General features: G+C 42.8%; 1 protein-coding gene across 2 annotated transcripts in view; it reads left to right on the top strand.

Moving 5' to 3' along the window:
* The window catches only part of trps1 (trichorhinophalangeal syndrome I), a 106,712-nt gene extending 84,534 nt beyond the window's left edge, over positions 1-22,178 (top strand). For both annotated transcript variants that reach the window (XM_076105909.1, XM_076105908.1), the window contains exons 10-11: positions 11,196-11,318; positions 15,810-22,178. In XM_076105909.1, the coding sequence (XP_075962024.1) occupies positions 11,196-11,318; positions 15,810-17,432 (1,746 nt within the window). In that variant the 3' untranslated portion in view covers positions 17,433-22,178. The remainder of the gene's footprint in view (positions 1-11,195; positions 11,319-15,809) is intronic.
* Positions 22,179-22,773: the final 595 nt, after the last annotated feature.

The raw sequence follows: 22,773 nt of genomic DNA on the forward strand, positions 1-22,773 counted from the left end.
TTGGCTTCAATTTCAAGGCGCACTTTGAAGATGCTGAACTGCTCACTGGGCTTTGGAGCAAAAAAGTGTTTTCTATTTTCTATGAAATATCATTATTTTTACACCATTTTGCCTATTAGATATGAATATGAAGTTTAGTGTTCTCGATTTAATGACTGAACACTTTGAATATTTTAAGGGAAAATATTGTTTTTGGAGCAGCTAATATCTCCTTAAATATTAATAATGCAGACAGAAGTGTGACTGGTTTGTTTTAAGGGATGTTTGTGGAAAGGTTTAAGGCGACTAAATAACAGTTTACAGTGAATGTCTCTGTGCATGTAAGTGTGCAACACTGTTCAGGTGTGTGTGTGTGTGTGTGTGTGTGTGTGTGTGTGTGTGTGTGTGTGTGTGTGTGTGTGTGTGTGTGTGTGTGTGTGTGTGTGTGTGTGTGTGTGTGTGTGTGTGTGTGTGTGTGTGTGTGTGTGTGTGTGTGTGTGTGTGTGTGTGTGTGTGTGTGTGTGTGGACCTGGGCTGTAAAGGCTGTGTGCATTTGTACTGTCCAGCATTATGTGCACATCCCAGTGTGTGTGTGTGTGTTCCTGTGGTGCGTGTTTTCCTCTCCTCAGTGTTCACCTTGACCTTTTGTGCCCACTCAGTGTTGCTCATTTCCCACTACCATGCCCTCTGACAGTAACACGAACACACACACACACACACACATGCACATGCTCACTTACAGCCAGAACAAAAATACGCAATTTACCGTCGGACTGAGGCCGAGAAAGATGTGCCTCTTCACCAGAGACGTGAACCCTTCAACCATCTCTCTCCAATTCTCTCTTTTTAATAAAAAATTGTAAAAGTGCAGACAATATTTCACTCCGCTTTTGTAGAGACATAAATTAAAAGCTATCAAGAAGAGCTTCTTTTAGGACCCCTGTGGAATTTTAAATATTAAACACGGCAGTGATGTTGTGCATGAAGATTCCCTTCCGTACTTGTGGATTCCCCATTCTTTCCCTTTGCTCTCCTCGCCTCCTGTTCTCCCCTCCCGACTCGTCCCCCCCCGAGGGCTAATTGGGGAGATAAAGTAATTTGGCAAGGCAGTGTGTGCCGTGTGGTATGTGTGAGGTCATTTCGAGGTGCAATACTCTAAAGTGCCATCCATTATGCAGTTTGGTTTTTGAACACTCCTCGTTCGCGTTCTCACTCCTCTCTCCTCATTTTCTTGTTCATCTTTCCGTCACTCTTTCTCACTCCTTTTCCCTTCTTTCTCTCCTCGAGGAGGGAAGCGGTTCCTGTCCAAGGACGCTTGGCAGTTAAGACGTATTGCCGCTGAGCGCGCGTTAGTGCGCATCCTTACCTTGTTTGGATCAAAACAATAGCAAACATTTAGCGACACAGCTGTTCCCATCAATCCAAAATGGAAATGAGACTACAGGTTGTTTCCATGTCAGCGTTAACGGAGAGAAATGTGTTTGTGCATGTTTGTGTCTTTTCTGATTTTGGTTTTAACTTGTTACCGACCACAGTTTATTGCCTGTCAGGTCAGCTTACAGCATGTGAGGTTTACTGTCTTATTTATAGATGTGCATGTCGTGTCTCTTCCTCTCCGTAGAGCACAGGTCTGTTTCCTAGCGAACACTGACAATCATTTACTTAACCACCAGTTAACGGTGGTTATATAATTATCAAATCACAACTGTTTGCCAAAACAGTTGTCAAAGGAAGATAATAGAGGGTCATTATGATAATTATGCTCATTGATGTCCAAACGCCTCTGCATGCACAGCAAATATAAAACAGAACCCTGGTCATTTGTGAGTTCCGTGACAAATACTTTGTGTTATTTGAAAAAGGATATTCAAGAAATTAGAAATGTAGAATTCCCACGAAGTCCTCAGGCTCACAGTCATTATCTTGTTGTTACAGGATCGCAAATGGGAGTGGGATTTTAATTATTAATGACAAACTGCACAACCACTCTTATGGTTGTGACATGCGAGCATGAAATTTGTAGCCCATGGTCAGAATTTTTACTACGAGAAAACCGCCACACTTCCTCCTTTTGTTTTAATTCAGAGCAGTGTGTGTGCGGCGTGGATCGCCAATCTGTCAGGTAACTTAAGTTGGATGCAGATAAGAGATACAGATACGTCCCTACTTAGTGAGGAAACGGTATTAAAGCTCTCAACCATTCATAAATCCCCATTAAAAGGCCATCTGTTTCCATAATGAAATGGCACGGTTTAGTGTTTTAGGTTAGCCGTTGGACTCACTGCTCTGGCAGTGTGGATTTCACCAGTACCTGAGTGGATCATGTGGGTCTGTCTTGTGTGGGAATCAGCCCACTGAACTATTCTCAGAAAGACAATAAAATAGAGTCTAAGACGGTTAATAAGACACTTAATACCAGTGGATAAGACTACAGGTGTTAAGGATGCACATTATGATAACTCCCTCTCTCCTCCTCTTACTCTTTGTATGTTTCTCTCTCTCTCTCTCTCTCTCTCTCTCTTTTCCTTTGGGCAGTGGGGGGAGTTAAGATTTCAGTGTCCTGGTTTCCACACCAGAGTGTGTGTGTGTGTGTGTGTGTGTGTGTGTGTGTGTGTACACACGCACATTTTGCAGCAAAGTGTGTCTAAGTCAACCTGCAGGGCCTTCCCACAAAGACACACAGTCATTGCCGCTCTCGAGCTCACACATTCCCCTTCTCACACACACACACTCACACACTTACTCTGACATGGCGCTTTACTGGTCAGTGTGAAGTGGGTCACTGCTCTCCAGACAGAAATATTAAGAAAACGTTTTCTTACAGTTTGCTATCCTTTTCACTTGGTGTTCCCCACAATGTGAAGGAAGTGTAAACGCAAACCGCACAGATGCAAAAGAATGCTGTCTTGCTTCTGCTTCAGGTCCAATATATGAACGAATGAAAGGAAAGCAAGGAGCTCTGATGCTTTGCCCTCTTGTTTCTCACTCCCCTCAGTGTGGTGCACGCTCTCTCGCTGCACAAAGAGAGTCCAAGGTTGAATCAGGAAGACTTCTATCACAGCAAGAAGAAAACACACGCAGTGTATCTTTTGCTATCTTATCAAAATGATAAGTTTCAGCTTTAAAGAATCAGCTGCTTGGTAACTGGATATCAGTGGTGGAGACCATTGAGGCTGTTTATCAAAATTAGATCAACGATTTCCTTTTTTCTCTGTTTGCTAATGTGCTTTTCTCTCTCTGTCTCTCTCTGTCTGTCTGTCTGTCTGTCTGTCTGTCTGTCTGTCTGTCTGTCTGTCTGTCTGTCTCACAGTTTACTGGTTATCAGCTTTTACCCAGAACACATAACTGTAAAGTCGATCGTTTATCAAAATAAGATCCATGAAAACTTTTACTGCGCGGCCCAGTCTGTGTTTGTGCGCAAAGTTGTGCACTTTTCCTGCACAGAAATGGAGACTCTCAGGGCTCTGCAACAAAAGGGAGCAACTACTGTATGCACTGAACACAGGAGGGGTTGAAAAGACCATGGCAGACTGAGGGGAAAAAGGGCCGGAAAGGAGTGATAGCTGAGTGAAAGGCTGAAAGGAGGTTGAAAGGAGCGAAATGGGCCACACACTGTGGCCCACATCTGTGTGTGTGTGTGTGTGTGTGTGTGTGTGTGTGTGTGTGTGTGTGTGTGTGTGTGTGTGTGTGTGTGTGTGTGTGTGTGTGTGTGTGTGTGTGTGTGTGTGTGTGTGTGTGTGTGTGTGTGTGTGTGTGTGTGTGTGTGTGTGTGTGTGTGTGTGTGTGTGCAAGAGAGAGGAAGAGCGAAGGGGTAAGACATTGACCTCACTCTCCTTTTGTGCCGAGTAGAGATGTGTGTGTGCGAGCGTGCGTGTCACAGTGACGTCGTCTTGTTCCGGTTTTCCTGACGCTTTTCTTAAGACACTCAGCTGCCGCTCTTGTCTCTTTCGTCACTCTTTGGCACACGCACACTCATACATGCACATAGACACACATCCCGAATGACATGGCTGTTGTGAAAGCTGACACCTTCTGTTTCACACTCACACAGAGTTGAGTGAGTGTGTGTGTGTGTTGTAGTACCTTATTAGTAACAAAGGATGTGGCTTGCGGTGTCTTCTGCTCCCTTATCCAGCCCCTCCGCTGTGCAGAGACTATCGCTATTTTTTATTTATTTATGGAGCGGTTTCATCTGTTTACTTGCAGTATTCTTATTGCTGTTATCACGACCCAGCACATAACGCACTTATCAAGTTTCAATTTCTACTTTATTTTGTCCCAGTGGGCAACTGACTCTGCAGCAGCTGTAAGAAGCAACTTGCATGAAAGTGAAAGACCAAGAGGCCCAACAACTGACAGTTACCGATACGAGGTGCTGATACAGAGTCACAGGCCAGCAGCGTAACACAAATTACCATCGTCATCATTACCACAGTCCGCACGGCCATCAACACCGATCGATGACAGGCGATCATCACTTTCCTCCCGCTTATACCACCAGCGTAGAGGCCAAAGGCAGGAGGGACGAATGAGTCGTTACACCTGATTATGTTGGCAGAAGAGATTGTAGGGACGTGGCTTGTATGGCCAGCCCCACCGGGCGATTTAGGAGTTATTTATGCTTTCATATAGCGAGGTGACGGGTGTTAACCACAACGATCATTTGAGTTTACCCTGACCCTCCTTGGTATTGTACCCAGGGAGCTATAGCTGTTTAAAGTATACCTTTCAGGGTCAAAACACAACTGCATCTTCATCGCCTATGTGCTGTATTTATGCAGAGCAATACGCTCGCCAGTGTTGTTGCAGTAGATGGCTACAAATCCAGCATCTTAACGCGGCACGAGAAGCTTCCAGCTCCTCTGCTGCTCTGCTGCCGCTCGCTCTGTATAGCCGGTGTCTCAGGACGGATATTATTCGGCGAGCCTCGCTCGCGATCGCTCCCAACCGCCAGCCTCGGTTTTTCTGAACGGTCCCATGACAACGCTGAAATTTATTTTTTTTTGTCCCGAAATTTGATTTCCTTGAAGTTCTGTCACCGCGGCCTCTAAAGAGAGGGGGAGATACTGCTGAATGTGCTGCACTGATATCGCTGTGCTGGGAGCGCGAGGGCTGCCGGAGCAGACCGCTAGAGGAGAGCTGCAGGCGGCATGTGGAGGGGCAGCCGCACGCTGAGCTGAAGGTCATGCTCGGTGTGATCGGGCAGTAGGTGCTGTGTTAGGACACAGACTGGACATCTTCCATCCAGCAGCAGTTTCCTCTCTGCCAAGTGCCAATGTAGTATTTTACTGCCGTGGAAATACATATGACATTTTGATATAGTGTTCATGCTACAGAACTTTAATATTGAGAATTCAGTGATAGGATACTTTTTTTAAGTGTGATTGGCTGATAGTGGGATGTTTGTGCTGAATGTAAACGTAAAGGTTAATAGGAACCACTTCTAAATAGTATTTCATGTGTGGGAGTGTTTACAGGAATACGTTTAGTTTTAATTCAGAGAGAAGAACCACACCACAGCCTGTTATGTTATCATTATCCTTTTTACAATGTCTATGGATCCCTGGAGGGATAGTCGTTTGGGCGCACCCCTTCAGAGAGTTACCGGCAGGGCATTTCTTTGGTTTGCTGCTGAACTAGTTTCTCGTGAATGTTTCTCCTCCATGTTGACTTTAACGGTCTTTACCCGGCCTGTGTTCTCTGCTACTCAAACCAAGTTACATACAGGTTTGTTATTATTTTAATCATTTGTTAGTTTGTTTGTTGTTAGTTGTTGTGTTACTCTTTGTCGAATAAGAATAAACCAGCAGAATAAATTAAGAATCCCTTCAACTCAAACCCAATTATTCTATTAGGGGAGGCAATTTAAATGCACACAGTAGTCTGAGAGTTAACCACACAGATGGACTTCTGCAGCCATATGCGTAACACGTACACAGACCCACACACACACACACACACACGCACAAATAGTTGATGGTTGGTAGCACCTATAGGGGGAGGGGGGGGTCTCTGTTAGATTGGTTCCAGATGCTTTCTCAGCGTGTGCGTGTGTGTGTTGGGAGGAATAAATTGGTGAATCTTTATCCGACACTATCCCTGCACGGGGTCTATTTCTTCTTCTTTTTTTGTGTGCGTGTGTGTGTATGCGTGCGTGTGTGTGTGTGTATGTTAGAGAGAGAGCAAGTGGCTGATCCAGTGTATAGGATATTGGATTTGGCAGTATGGAATTTAGTTAATTCCTCCAGCTAGTCTTCTAGCTTGATTAAATAATCGCTGATTTAATGCAAGTCAGTGCGTCTATCAATGTAAGTGTGTGTCTCTCTGTGTGTGCGCGTTTAAAGCAGGGCTGACTTACTCTTTAAGTGAATTAAATGTAATTTCATTTCGAAATACTTTGTTTAGAAAGCCCTCTTTTTGAATTCATTTGAGACCGCAGGGCGCCTCAGTCTGTTTATTTTATGCTCTTTCTCACGTTCTCTCTCTCTGCAGTTTTTTCTCTTTCATTTTTGCCACATAACGCCACGGTTAATATTTGAATATTTGATGAAAAAATATTGATGTCTTGTCACATATTGAGTGCATCATTAGAAAAATATGACCCTACTTATAGAAAGCATTCAAATTCAAAATGGGACTTCCACTTGTGAGGTCAAACACAAAGTACCGGGAGACGCTGTCTTACTTGGTCCGTCCTTGACGACAAACTATTTGAATACACCGTGAGATAGAAAATGTCGTTCTTTTTAAAATGGATACAAAGCATTTTGAAACACGGCTGCTCTCGTTGTAGGCCACCAGTCTGCCTCGCCAGATTATTTTCAGTGAAGCTGTACCACCACTGCAGTTTAAAGATGCCACCGCACATTGGTTGCAGATGGAAGCTAAAATACATGCGAGGGACTCTAGCTGCAGAACCTAAACCCAGTGGATGCTTATCTGTCTCGGGCCAGCTCCTCCGTTAAGATCTGAAAGACCATGCAGTGTAAACAGTTTGTACAACATCTGTAAATGTATGGCTTCAGGAGACTCTCGGAGTGGACTCAAAGCCACAGCTGAAGGGGTTCAGCCACTGTGCGGTTACGCCATCTGTTTTGAAGTTGCATAAAAGTCTTGATTCTCCAGAATGAAGTTTATAATTTATTAGTACTTTTTATGAGTCACGAAAAAGTCACTGAGAAACGGCTCGTAACTTCTGTTTGAATTTAAAGGATAGCGATCACTTTAACCCATTTCACGGAAAGTTTGCGCAGCAGTGCCAACCCATAAAAGGCTAAAAACAAAAGAGTTTTAGAGCTGTTCACAGACACGGAAGGGAGGAATACAAACATGTAATGTAAAATGTAGCCTATTTTCAAAGTGCATATTTTCACAAACAAACAGTCGGGTCGTGGAGCCTCTTTTATGCATTCTTGCGTTAAATCTACTACTGCCACAAGGGAAACAAGGGCTCTCTGTTAAAGCAGTTTGGGCGTTACAGCTGATTGGGAAAGTTATTAAACCAGTAAATGCGGTTTAATGTGCAGCCTGCCACTGAGTAGATTGTATTCTTAATTTCTGTGGCCTTTTCTCAAGCATTGTGAGACAAAGACATCTGCCAATATTGTCAACTTGTCAGTGTTGTATTTTGATGTACACCCATTGGTTGTACTCATCTTTTCGGCAGGATATTGAACGATCTGATGTCTGTTATCTACGTATTTGAGTACACAGGAAAAAGGACATTCCACATGAGTGTGTTTTTATTAATAAGATTCAAAATGGACACCTAGCCTGGGGATAATGCAGCAGTGTTTACATTGGTTGCTCAAATACATTTCCTGCTTAAGAAAGCTCACTTTGTATCTAAACATCAAGTTAAAAGTTTGTTTGTTTGCTTGATTAGGAGGAAGTTGATAAAGACTTTAATTTCCTGACTAATGAATGCGTTTTTGTTTTTTTGTGTGTGTGTGTGTGTGTCAGAGGGCGTTGTTGGTGGTGCTAATTGAACGGTATCATAGGCCGCAGATAAATAGATGTCATTAAGTCCCTGAGCTCTAATTACCTGCAGCCCTCCTCTGTAGGCTGAGGTGAGTGGGAGAGGCTAGGTATCAGTAATCCATCAGAAAGAACATGCACTTACACACACACACACACACACACACTGTAGATATACCCCAATACACCCAGCAGCACACACGCATAGTTTTGAAGCCACACAAAAGATGCACTCCCACTTACAGCAAACCCATGTTTAAGTGTGGAAGTATAGAGCCGAGTGTGTGCATGCATGCGGACTTGCACATTTCAACACATGTCAAGCCAACCAGCTGATGATTGAAAAGGAAGTTAAAGATCATGAGCCAGATTTAGTGCGTGCGTGTGCGTGTGTGTGTGTGTGTGCGTGCGTGCGTGCGTGCGTGCGTGCGCGCGTTTAGGAAGGTGGTGGGGGCTATTTCTGTACTTTCCTGTGTAATTGACACTTGAACCTCCCTCTCCTACCGACACACAAGATGCACACACACACTTTGCTATCCTTGTACCGCGGTTTCAGAGGAGCCAAGATGCACCCAACACACACGCGCACTTCTTGGATTGCGGCCTCTCATCCAAATCTTGCATGCCTTCATTAACCAGGGGAAGCAAATATTTTCAGGTGTGCGTACGTGCGTGCGTGCGTGCGTGCGTGTGTGTGTGTGTGTGTGTTGCAATGAGGGGCAGCTGTGGGGCCATATGTGAGTGATTTGGGTGCTCGGAGGGAAACTGAATTCTGATGACAGATGCACTGTTTGGCTTGCAACACTAGACACACACACACACAGACACAGGAAACGTACATCAATCAATCACCTGGCTCTGTCTCTCTACATGTGGTGACCGTATGTTGTGTGCAACATACACATATAGGCACACACACACACACACACGCACACGCACACACACACAGCAGAGGATGTAAGTGCTCTGATGTCAGATGGATGAAAACACATGTACCATAAAGACTCCAATATTAGCTCAGGTGTTTATTACATACAACATTATTGGAAACAGGATGTTCTATTGTACACATTCTGAGAGACTTAGTCTTCCCGGGATAAATAAACACATCTATGGTGTTCCTTGCACATTAAATCTTTTAACAATCCAAAAGTTTGATTTTGTAGCCTTATTCCAGACAATATGAAGGATGTCATCGTAAATGTCTGTTTATGAGCTACAATTACGGTCGACGAAACAAAAAAGAGCTATTAAACCACTTTTCATTGGCACTAGAATTTGATGTGTAATCATTTAACGCTGTCTTGTACGGATGTTTGATCTGTTCCTGATCCGTTGCTTTTTTAATGTTCGTATCATTTATTTTTGATGCATCTCCTTTGAGGGGACCTCCTGTTACTTCCTTGTGCACAACGCAGCTTTGGATAAATAATCCATTTGACGTTTGCTATTACATTTAAAGGTTGTGTGAATTCTCCTACACCACTACATATGAGTAGCATTTGCCAATTTCCACAGTTGCCGTGCTGATTCTTAATTAAATGTATATTGCTCAGGCTATATGTACACGCATTTCTGCACGCATTTCTGTGTTGTGCGTGTTCCCGGAGAAATGCGTATTGGTTAATTGTGCTGTGATCCTTGCGGTGCATCAGATTGCAAGAAAACTGAACAGTGCTGTGTCCACTGGGCTCTTTTGCTTTTAGCTGGCAGCCTGAAACAGATGCTCAATGGAAGTGCTGGTAGTGGCTCCATCTGAAGCTCTTGAGACCACAGACAGCCCGATTGAAGTGCGGCGCACTTTTGTGAAAAGTTGAAATGGTTTTAACTTGTAACACTGGGTGCTCTGAGCCCAAGAAAAAAAAAAAAAAGCTTAGCGCTCAGCACTGTCATGAACATAAAACAACAAGAAACCAGAAAGGAGAAGGTCCCAGTGGATGTAAAGTCCACGATGGAGGGAGAGAGAGAGAGAGAGAGAGAAACAGATTGAGATAAAAGTGACAATACAAGAAAGAGAGAGGGGGAATATGACGGACACACAGGGGGCCGATTTTAGAGAGCCGTACCCATAAGCACATACAGTCTGCAGACATTCAGTAGAACCATCGCGGGATTATCAATGCGGACATCACAAACAGAGACAGAGCAGCACACGTCATCAACGCATAGGTCAGTGAAGGAAAAATAAAATGACACGCTGGTGTTCTTCTTCTACTGATATTTAAATTAGTTCTTGACCAACAAAATCTAAAACTAAACCATAATTTAGAGTATCGATGAGAAAATGAAGATTTGATGGGCAACAATGCTGAGAAAAATAAATGAATAAATTAAAGCAGAGAGCAAGAGATGGTTGGATAGACGGCAGATAGAGAGAGAGAAACAGACAGAGCCATGGAGGAGAAAGATGAGGTATGCTGTCTTCTCGGGGTCATACAGGTGGTGAATGGGGCCAGAGACTTAATGGGATGGAGAAACGTTGTGATTGGCTCATTACTGTGATGGAGCACGTTGCCACGACAATTGGCCTTTTCACCCTCCACACCCCCACCCTCCTTCCTTGCACACACTACTTTTTTTAATGCACCACTGCTCCATGAACTGCAGAGGTGTGTGTGTGTGTGTGTGTGTGTGTGTGTGTGTGTGTGTGTGTGTGTGTGTGTGTGTGTGTGTGTGTGTGTGTGTGTGTGTGTGTGTGTGTGTGTGTGTGTGTGTGTGTGTGTGTGTGTGTGTACGCTCTAAAACAATAAAAGTCAAACACTTACCTGTAAAGTGCGTGCTGCAGTTCAGATATATACGCTTGAACACTTCAAGGTGAAAGCGTTACTCGTCTCTGTCCATCACATCTGTCGAGCAGTACTCGACTAGCCACATACTTAAAAACACACACAAGGTATTCAACGCAACTAGATCATTTTCTTTCCATTTAAGCATATCTCATTGTTTTTATTAACCTTGCTCCATACAGAGGAAATCACTGTAGAGCAGAACAATGGTCTCAATAGGATTTCCCATTAGGCATGATAAATGAGAGCACATCATCTCTCTGCCACCAAGCCAATCTGTTTCCTCTCTCTCTGCTGACCTGACATCAGTGGTGTGAATATTAAAAAGGTATCAAGACTTAAGTCAACGCTTTTCAGTCCCCCCCCCCCCCCCTTCTTTTCTCTCTATGACTTTGCAGCTTTCTTAGTTTCTTCATTCAAGCTCTGATGTTGTCCGTCTTTCTCCATCCGCAGCGACGCAGAGGCAGCGGGGTCTTCTGTGCAAACTGCCTGACCACCAAGACGTCGTTGTGGAGGAAGAACTCTAATGGAGGCTACGTCTGCAACGCGTGCGGTTTATACCAAAAACTGCATTCGGTAAGTCGTGCACGCAAACAGATGCTGTGGCTGCACTAGCTGCTGCATCTCACTGCAGCTTATATCAAACAAACTGTGGACCAGTGAGGCCAGAAGTGGTACAAGAAGTTTCTGTCCATTTGCGATTCCCTTGATTTGAATTTTCTTTCAAACAAATTAAAAGAGAAACAAGAAGGGAGCTATAAATTTCAAAAACAAATAAATAGAAGGACAGAAAGGAATCCCTGGAAGTGAGCTGAAGCTCTGGCGTATCATCACACTAAAGTTAATTTGCTGTGCTGAGCTCCTATACACGCATAGGAGACCTGCATACACTCATAAAGGTGGTACTGGATGAGGAACCCAGTGCTTTAGACTACTTTATAGACTCTGTGCTGTGTTTTAATACATCCATGGGGTAATTCTGACCGCTAATTATCATTCCTCCTGTCTGGCCGATTAGCACCCTACGCAAAGTTAACGGTGCATACTGCAGTCAAATTCCTGCATACGTTCAGTGAATCCCTCTTGTGAAAACGTAATATTGTGGAAAAAGTACCGGTTTTGATTTGCTGGGAGCTGGGAGTTACGGACCATTTCAGCAGTCACCGTGAGCCAGCTCCACGGAGTGAGAGAGATGACGGAATGAATCAACTTTACCATCTAAGCCCGGGGAAAGTCTATGGAAACCTCAAATTTAATTAGACTGCATGAATTACAGATGAGATAAAGACCCAGCCTGGAATTTAGTTGACTCTTAGAATATATATTTCTCACCTCATGTTTGTAAGGCGTTAAAGCTGACTTCACACTTCAATATAACTATTTAATGCAAGGGTTTGTAAATATTACCAGTGTGAAACAGGCCTTTATATATATATATATATACATACATACATATATATATATATATACATATATATATATATATATATATATATATACATATATATATATATATATATATATATATATATATATATATATATATATATATATATATATATATATATATATACATATATATATATATATATATATATATATATATATATATATATATATATATATATACATATATATATATATATATATATATATATATATATATATATATATATACACACACATGCCAGTTTCATGTTCACATGTTGGCTTTTTAAGCTCAGCTTGTAAAATTTCAAAGTGAAAATGTTTCACTGTAATAGATCAGTGTTAGTAAATGCATCAGTGAGTCAAGCGTGTTACAACCCAGAGATCTAAGCTGCAATTATGGGATGGAGCTTTAAAGACCTTTCACAGGATGACAAGCCATGGCGGTTTACTCCTTCCTGCCCCTGCCGATGTCCTTGGGTCAACCCTTTCATCTCATACGCTGCTCCAAACACGTCCCAGCCCCCCCTCTGCTCTTGACAATCTTCACGACAGTTGTATTTTATATCCCATAATAAAAGTTGTATATGCTCTACACACATTATTAGAGAGGATAGCAGCTAGTAAAACACTTCAGACTGAGAGAGGGGAAGGGAGAGTTATGAATACAGAGGGAGAAAAAGGTAGACATAAAGGGAGGGAGGGAGAGGAGAGGGAGGGAGGAAGACAAAGAGAGAGGAAAAGATTAAGGTAAAGAGTGAGGACAGAGAAAATGAAGGTGGGAGTGTAAAGAGTTAGAGATGGAGGGAGACAGATTAGGAGACTATGCAGAGGAGAGTAGAGACGAGTAACAGTAACTCCAACCATAAAGGTGTACAACATTACAATTTACGTGTTTGTACGCCGGTTAGGGTGTCTCACACAAATGGTAAAATGGACTCTGCTCGTATAGCTTTTCTAGTCTTCCGATCACTCAAAGCGCTTTAACGCTACATGTCATCATTCACACACATTCATACCACCACGTAAGGTGCCACCTGCCCGTCACGACTAACTAACAGTCACACAACATTCACACACCGTAGCCACGACCGTCTCGTCGTACACATCGATGTGGACTAGCCGGGGAGAGATCCGCCAATCCTCTGAAACCTCTGATTGAGGGACAACTCTGCTCTACCACTGAGCCACAGTCGCCCCCCCACACAAGATTGTAGACACAGCGATGCTATAATTAATGAGAATCATATGCTTTTTATGTACATTCCCATTGCAAACTATACTGTTTACATTTAATGAGAAATGAATACCTCCCTTATCTATAACATTTTTAAATAAAGTGTTTTATTAGGCTTTTAGCTGGCTATTTCTCTCATCCCCTGTTGTCATATGGAGGTAGGACACCGCTTTGGACTGTTGCCACCATAGGGGGTGCTATTTCATCGCTTCTTGCCTTTTTCCCCTCAGCCGTCCTCCTTTATTCACTCCCTCCTTTTTCCTCGTTCCTTCATGTCACCTCCCTTTCCCTCTTCCCTCTCCGTTTACCACCTCTTTCCCCCTTTCTCGTTCAGCTCACCTCCCTTGTTTCTGTCTCCCCTCTACTCCCTGTCTTTACCTTTTCGTCCACGCACTCCTCTACAACTAGAAACGCAAAACCAGAGAATAAAGAACAAGAAAGTACAGAATAAGAGAAAATGTCAGTGATTTGACTGACATAATGTTGTCGCTGTTGACGCTGTTGGCCTCCTCAGTGATGGACTCCTGTTTATGGCAATGATCCAGGTGTCTAAAATCTTCAGCGGGACAGCTCTGTGATTAACAACAGAGACTATTACCAGTGTGGCTGCTTAGGGGAGACACCTGTCCGAAATGCATGTGTATTAATAGATCATCGAAACAGAGCGTTGTCCCTCCTGAGGATTCGTGTGGAGCTGGTTTGGGCATGAAGACTGTTGATTGTCAAAACGAATGTGGTAATCATTTGTTTATGTTGCACGTGCAGCAGGAGCATCACCGGACTGATGCTGTGCATGACCCATCTCTCTTTAAACACGTTCAGTAGCAGCTCTGCAATGACTGATGATAACTCGGCGCACATAAGCAGGCTTTTATACACTTACCTTGAGAGACACACTTTTTCAGTCACAGACATCGGGCTATCCACAAAGGTACACACATGACCATGAATACATTCACACACATGAATCATTCCCAGCATAGACATAGCAAGGTTTATTGCTTCTTTGTTTTTCTTTAAACGTTTCTTTCTTTTTTCTTTTCAACCACTTGAACACCTTACATTCATCCATGTTCCTCTATTATAATTTCTATCAGAATCTGCCATGATGTTTGTCGAAAGCCCTGCATCACTTACACACACACACACACACACACACACACACAGCAGGAGATTTCTAGAGACATACAGGTACATACAGTACAAGGCTCTTCCTATCATTCTTCCTATGATTGTGAAGCAGAATTCACCAAGCGTTGGATTGTTCACCCACTAATAGGGAACGTGAGCTGGGTTTAGACCGTCGTGAGACAGGTCTAAACAAGGCTAGAGACAAGGCTCTAAAAATTTGACCTGCATGGCAGTGACAATTTCCATAAACTTCACTTTTGTTATGCTTAAAAAGCTCCCTAATGTAGTTTTCAATGAATGCTATGCCAAGGTCACGATGTATAATGTGTATTTAGAGAGGAGGCCTCAGATAAGTCTGTTCTTCAATAGTGAAAGGACAGCAAGTCTTTACTTTTGAGTTGAAGGGCAGACACTTTAAAGACACTTTAAACAGTTCACTTTATTTTACTTTCGCTAATTTGTCAGGAAATGTTTTGTATTGTTTTGGTTTTCTTGGCATGTGTTAAGGAGTGAGACAACACAAAAGTCTCATCATCTTGCGTATATCTTTATAAGCACTTCATTCATTTAAAGTGGGGAATTAAATAAGTGTGAAGCAGTTGTGTTGCGGTTGACTGTTGCCTTTTCAATCCAAGTACTGAGTAGAAATACTGTATACTTCAATAATTCAGATTACTTAATGAAAGTCAGGACATTAATGAAGGCGAGTTTGCGAAGGATCTGTCAAGTAGAAGTTGAGTCTGCAGGGCAAACTCCATTTACATCAGATGTAAGTGCTCCCCCTTGTGGTAAGGGCAGAAATTCACAGTCCTCAGGATTGCTGGACATGTAAGTCTTATATTAGCACGTCACAGTTAATTACACTTAGATTAAGTCCATGTGAACTGAGACTTTGATCTACCATCGGAAGCTTCACTGAGTCACTTCATTAGTACCACTACCTTGCATTCATTGTGAGAAACAGTAGCTCTAGTTGTAGATCTTCAGGCAGCCATATTGCAACTTCCTGAGCATTAATGTGTTTGTATATTTCACCAAATATCAAATCACTTTATGTTAATATAGGATGTTTATTGGTCATAAGCTTGAATGTTACAGTTTATTTTTATTGTACAATTGACTTAATATCATCACAATCAAGTAATGCTGGGTATGTATGTTTGACATCAGTCATGTCAGATAAATACCTAAAATAATTGAGAGTAAAATCTTGAAACAGGAAACGTTATTCATTATTTTCTGTATTATTCTTTGTTTTTCTTATCTTGTAGACGCCCAGACCTCTAAACATCATCAAGCAGAACAACGGCGAACAGATTATCCGCCGCCGGACCCGAAAACGCATCAACCCTGATCCGCTGTCATCGGAGACCCCCGCCCCCAAACAACAACGCATCACCAGCGAGGAGCGCGTGAATGGGGAGGAGTCGGACAGAAGTTTTGCATCGATGAAAAACCAGCAGCCTTCACCTCGCTCGCGCTCACCCCGATCCACTCAAGCCTTCCTAGCCAATCAAACATTGGAGATCCACCGACGAATGCCTCCTCTGCTCCTCCCCTCGCATCCCCCCTCCTTATTGGTAGCTGATGGCAATGGGGGCGTTGCTGAGGGAGGAATAATATCAAAAGGAGAGGGAGGTAAAGGAGGAGGGGGATCAGAGAGAGGCAGCCCGATCGAAAAGTACATGCGTCCATCCAAACCGTCTAGTTATTCGCCTCCTGGATCGCCCATCGAAAAGTACCAGTACCCTCTTTTCTCCTTACCCTTACCATTAACCCTCTCGCCTGATTTGACCCCTGAGTCGGATTGGCTCAGATTCTGGACCAAGTATAAGATGGCAGCCGCCTCCGGGGTTCCTGGTACCATCAGTAATCTCAGTAGCCCTGGTGGCCTCGGAAATAACACTCTTTACCTTGGTGCAATGGTGGCTCCGGGACAGCATCATCAGCAGAGCTACACGGTGCCTTACTGCGCCTCTCCCTACTCTCCTCTTCCCCCACCTCCAGCCCCTCCTCACTATCCTCCTCCTCCTCATCACTCCCAAACCTCGTCACCGTCATTGGAAAACGATGCTCCCTTGGATCTCGCAATAAGACAAAGAGACACAGGTGCTGCAAATGCACACATGTCAACAAATGGTGCGGAGAGGAGAAGGCAAGAGTCGCCGCTAGCCGAACGTCTGAGAGAGAACTGGAAAGGGGAGAAAGAGGAGGAGGAGGAGGAGAGGATGGATGAAGGAAGCAGCTCAAAGGAGGAGACAGGAAGGGAAGAGAAGGATCTTTTGACAACATGTCGGCCAAGTGTCCCGTCGACTCGCGTAATGGTGGAAGTGGCCACGCAGGACGACCTGACCAACCGCTGCCTCCACTGTGGGATCTACTTCCTGGACGAGGTCATGTATGCCCTGCACATGAGTTGCCACGGTGACCAGGGACCATACCAATGCAGTTTTTGCCTCCACGTGTGTGTGGACCGCTATGACTTCACCACACACATACAGAGGGGCTTACACAGGTACTCGGACAAAACACCACACAAGGGGGGGCCCGAGCAAGACGGCCTCGCTCAGAGCGTCGCGGAGATGTCGGAGCAACAAAACGTGACGCCGGAGGAAAACGACAAAGGTGATCAGACCGAGATCACGGATGAAAGCGATGATGTCGTCACCTCCGTCGTTTGTCAGGAGAGCCAGGCAAGAGAAATGACCGGCGACGAAGCCGCTGACAATGAAACAGAAGTTGAAAAGGAGGTGGAAGGAGAGGGTCATGACGTCACAAACCAGGTATTGGGAGATGAGACGGTGTCGGATAGTGACGATGTCGTCACAAAACCCGCGGAGGTAACGACTGTTGCTGAATCTGAAACCGTAGATGAGAACACAGAGAGTAATTAATCTGATGCCTTTTGACTTACACAAACCTTTAAGAACGTGTTTAATTGAATAAATAAGCTGTCAACCTCCACGTTCCTGGAGGCTCGCTCATGTCACAGTGGGCACTAAATGGAACACATCCTTATGCTGGAAGCACTCGGCTGTCAAATGGTCAAAAATCATTGTCGGATCCCCGCTCAACTGCTGCAGGGACAGTTGGGAGAAATGGCCCCGAATCCTGCGTTGAGTGACAAGCCACGGGACAGCTCTGTGGCAAGCATTCAACGACGGAGTCCGGCCATGCAGCTGAAAATCACCTGTAAACAAACAGCCACTTCACGTGCTTTCCGAATAAGAGGAAGCTCGACTGAAAGTTGGACTGCTCTCATTTAGGATGAGTCTGAGGCGCTCAGCACTTGCACAGCCATCATACAGCAGAGCAAAAAAAAAATAAATACAATTCTAGAAGCAAAACACTTTAACTGAACTGAGCTCATCTGTTATGCACCGAAACTGATCCCTGAGCTGGTCCAAACTAGTCTGATGCATCATTCAGACTGTTTTATCTCGGTACGACCAGATCTGATCTGGTTAGAACTACTTCTGTTCTGGTCCAGAGCGTGGTTTTGACTGTTTTAACCGCTGTGCAGATGGATCCAAAAACCAAAACTTAGGCTACTTTGACTCTGTGAAACTGGTCGGAGTTAAAACCAGTTTAACTTGGTGGTTCCTTGGTACAAAAAGGATCAGTTGGTATCTTTCACTCGTGCCCTCTTGTTTCTAAAACTGGCAAAAAAAAAATAACGACAACTGGCAAAAAAATCGCCACCTGCTGCAAAGTGTGTCAAACTGGGAGACTGGTTGGGTTTGATTTGACCGAGACTTTTTTTGAACTGCTTGAAAACCGGTTTCAACTGGTAAAAACCGGAGTAATTCCGGACCGAAGTGTTCTCTTCGTCCATTTGGATCAAACCAAGTGACATTGTTTTCTACCTTCCTCCGTGCCATGATACTAGCTACGTGCCTGGCTGCCTGCCTAACAGAACATTCATCTATTAACCTGCTTAACATTTATAATGATGATAATGGTAATAATAATTATGATGTTATAGTACAAAACATGCAATTTGCTACACCTTTTTCCTATATAATATGTTATTTTGTAAAGGCAAATAATGCTTTTTGTTGTTGTTGTTGCAGGAAATGGTACTATACGGATTAGTCTGTGTTTTTTTCTGTTTGTGTTCTTATGGAGACTTGTTACATTGATAACGGCCGTCTAACAGAAATGGTACAGCAAAAGACGGGGGGGTTGCGTGTATGTGTGCATTTGTGTAATAGCGTTTGTGTGTAAGGAACAAAGGAATGCGTCCCCCCCCGTCCCCCCCCCCAAAAAAACGATGATTTAAACATTATGAAGGCTTGCGCTCGATATTTCTGTCCTCAGGGGTCACAAGTGTTGCACACCAACCCGCCTGTTTCATAGCATGTGACACATCATTTTTGACATGTTCAGCGGTCTAACGGTTTTTTAGCATGTTACATAACGTTCTCTTATATATGTTCTTATTGTGTTCTTTATGTGTTAATTAGGTCAAAAATGGTCTTAGTGTGTAACTTTTGTTTTTTCTGTATGTCTTCACGTGGTTTTATAGAGAGACTTAGGAACTTAGGGAGATCAAACTTAAATGTTCTGACGAGGAACAATTATTTGCGTTGACTGTATGAACCTTTGCTCTGTATTGAGTCGACAGAGCTTCTTGCCTCCAGTGTTTTTACTCAGCCTATCTTGTATATCCGAGAGTTCGGTAGGTTACCTCTATGTAGCATGTTAGCGTCTTGTAAAATCTGCAGAATACGTTGCCTTTTCTATGGATGGGACCTGTTACACTTTAGACCTAAATGATACTGACGACGTTGCAGAGTTGCATTTTATAATTCACCGAAGGGAAATGATCATGTTGCTTTCAGCTCCAACTAACTCATCCCACTTCTCTCCCATTCGTTGCCCACGTTTGGGTTCTAAAAGCTTCTAAGTTAAGACAAAGAGCCGCCCGATACCCTTTTCATCGGTTATTTTTGACAGTTGTGCCAGTCAGGTCCTCTAAAGTCCCCCTTTTCTTCAGCGTGGAGCCACACGGTGGCCATCTTGTTTATTTTTATAAAAAGAGAATCCCTTCTTCTGCCTTTGCTGCCTTAGTTGCAAAAAAAAAAATTAAAAATCACCAAGAGACTCCTTTGAAGGAAGTAATAATAGGCCGAAAGACAAGAAGGAAGAAAGAATGAGAACAAGATATTTTTCTATGCTTATCCAAAAGACGTGAATGCAAAATGTTCCGCCCAGTGCCTGGTAACTTGTACAGTTTTTCTAATAAGTATAACTGTCTGTGTCGAAAAGTTATGCGATGAGTCGGCTTATGAAAAGTTGGTCAAACAGACTGCTATATTTAATTCCCATGCACCAAGATATCAGTCATCCATTCTAATGCTTGATTCCAGCCTCGCTGTCTGGTTGGTCAAACACCTGTTCACACCGGGCGTTTTCAGAAGACCCACATGAGCTTTTAAAAAAAGAATGTCAACTGTCAATCACCAGTTAACGATTTCTAATTTGTGCATGTATGTACACGAGTCTGTGGAGACGTTGAGACAAACGGCACGCCGCGGTTAGCTGTTGTACGAAAGACGTAATGCCAAGGAGTGGTCCTGTACTGTGTATTTGGTTTTTACATGGAGATGAACTATGGCATGCAGTCATGTTACCAGAAGGCTCATATCACAGTAAAGAGTTTGATTTACACCGTTATAATGCATGACTCCACTCTCCATATCACACTGATGACGCCAATTCAAAAAGCATAATGTAAAAAAAAACAAAAAAAAATCAATCTTATTCCAATGGTCTTCATTCTAAGAAATATCTTTATTTTTTAATATTTTTTGTTATTATGGTGATCTAAGGGGCTGCTAGCATAATGAAATCTGTTTACATTTGAAAATGTAGCAACAAAAAAAAAAGCAAAGGAATGAAGCAGTGCTTTCTTAAAAGACGGAACAAAAGGAAGGACTGAGGGATACCTGCTGAGATGGATAGATAGGTGCCTTTTGAAGAAATGAATATAGTAGCTAATAAAGAGGTTTATGTATTTAGCCACTCTTCTGTTGTCTGTATACCTCCCTCCAACATCACTTGTATCTTTGTCATCTACTTCGACAGAGATATCTCCATCTTTCTTTGCATCTGTCCACCTGTTACTCCAACCCTCTGACTCTCATCTTCTCCGTATCCCTCCGCCGTCCTCGCTCCCTTCTCTCGATCAAAGCACTAGTGAAGGTGTTCTCGGGTTGGTGGGAGTGAGGTGATTCTGTCATACTTTTGCTAACGGCAACTTAGTTACCCCAGAACTGACGGCCTTTGTTTGTGCTTATGTTTACTTTGTGGAACTTCCCTCCCACTTGAATGGGCCTTGCTTGGGTTGGTTGAAAGAAATTGTCACCAGCAGTGAAATTTCAAATACTTGCTAGAAGCAAAGTGTGGATTTCTTTTTTTTTTTTTCAAATTTAGGTTTATTCGTTTGCCAACGGGACTACCATTTGATAAAAATTCTACATGAATTTTCACCCTTTGAAAGATGCAACGTCCTTTGGTAACGATTTTCAGGGGATTTCTAGGAAAAGTAGGACGAAGATGGAGAAAAGAAACTGGATGAACTAGTTTTTTTTTGTGCTAAATCTGGGTGAACGTCTTGATTTCTCAGTGGGCTGGAGACAAATTCTGCTTTTGAAAGAAAATCCTTTCCCTCTACTTTCTAAGTTGGAAGTAAGAAGAACACAGCCGTGATATTTAAGCAAAAAAAAAATGTTCACGCACACTTTTCATATAGTTCGTGCTGCAGAACCCGTTCCTATCCAAACATCATCTTTTATGTATCTGCCAGCTTAACGTTAACGTCTCCCGTGGGTCAAGTAAGGATGCAGTTTATGTGAAACATAAATAGTTATTAATGTTGATAGGGAGAACATTTCAGTTGGCGTTTATGTTTTAAAATAAACAAGATCATTTTGGTCAGAAATTAGGTACTGCAGGACACAGATGGCATGTTTTCCTTCAATAATGAGTGTATTGTTTAGGTTTGATGGCATTTCACATCAGCGTTTACATTGAGGGGGAGGGGAGGGGGGGTCTGGCTTTACAAGTGTTTTAATTTTTGTCTTTCTCAGAATGTGTTATAGAGAATTATGCTGTTGCTTGCACTCCATTTATTACGTTCTTATTGCCAAGGAAGGGACAACACACACAAAGACACACACAGAGACACACACACACACCGGCGGTGGTACGGCTTGAGTGTACATTTTGGGATGTACAGTATTAATCATGGGAGACAAGGGAGCTAAAGGCCAGTTTACTATTGGTCAGACACACATGCATGCACACACATCAACTATGTACCTTTAACCAATATATTTTAGTAGAATTTTGTCTCCTATTCAGTTGAATGGCTTTGATAGAATTTTTTTGTTTTTGTTTGTTTTTAGGTTATTTTCCTTCTCATGTTGTATTTTATTCTGAAACCTTTCTGTACGTTATTGTTTTTAGGTTTCATTTCATGCAAAAAAATGCTATTTCAACATATTTTGACAGCCAAGAAAAAGTTTGTTACACAGCTAAACTTGAAGAATAATGTTGACGACGATGATGATGATGATGATGATGACGATGACGATGATAATAATTAATAAAAGTAATAACAAACATACTGAAAATGGACAATATGGGTGTTTTATTTCAGGAGTGATTTACTGTGTAGAGCAGAGGAAGACCTCGGTCAGTATGAATCCCTTCATCGTGTGATCAGAGTGGGCTCTGACCTGAGACGTACTACTGTGGGCTGAACAGACAGCTTTCCTACCAACTCGGGTGATTTTTTTAAATTTATTTTTTTCAGAAAAGTTTTGCAATAGAAAAATGTTAAAGCTCTGAACATGCCTCCTGCTGTGCTGGTGAATGTAGCCAGCAGCTCTACAGACGTGTATTTCTATTCTCGTCTTTTCTTCACTGCTGCCGGCCTGCTTTTACTTTACCAGCTTTATTTTTGTCCTCGTAGAAGTATGAGATTATTTATCTGTCACTTAGACTATTTAGTGCACACAACCTACTCAGAAAATCAAAGGCGTCGTTGCTGCACAACACGCTGTTCATTTAAAGTCATTTTTTCATGCGGAATACATTGATGTGGCGTTAATAACAGCGACGTCGTTCGCTCTTTCCTTACAACGTTGGTCCAAGAGCAAGACATTAGTTGATCATTTTGTCGGGCTAGTTATGGTTCCCAGCGGATGATTCCATTTGATTTCTGTG

Source organism: Anarhichas minor, unplaced genomic scaffold (genome assembly GCF_050575085.1).
Source record: "Anarhichas minor isolate MPS153535 unplaced genomic scaffold, ASM5057508v1 ptg000033l, whole genome shotgun sequence".
NCBI lineage: Eukaryota > Metazoa > Chordata > Actinopteri > Perciformes > Anarhichadidae > Anarhichas > Anarhichas minor.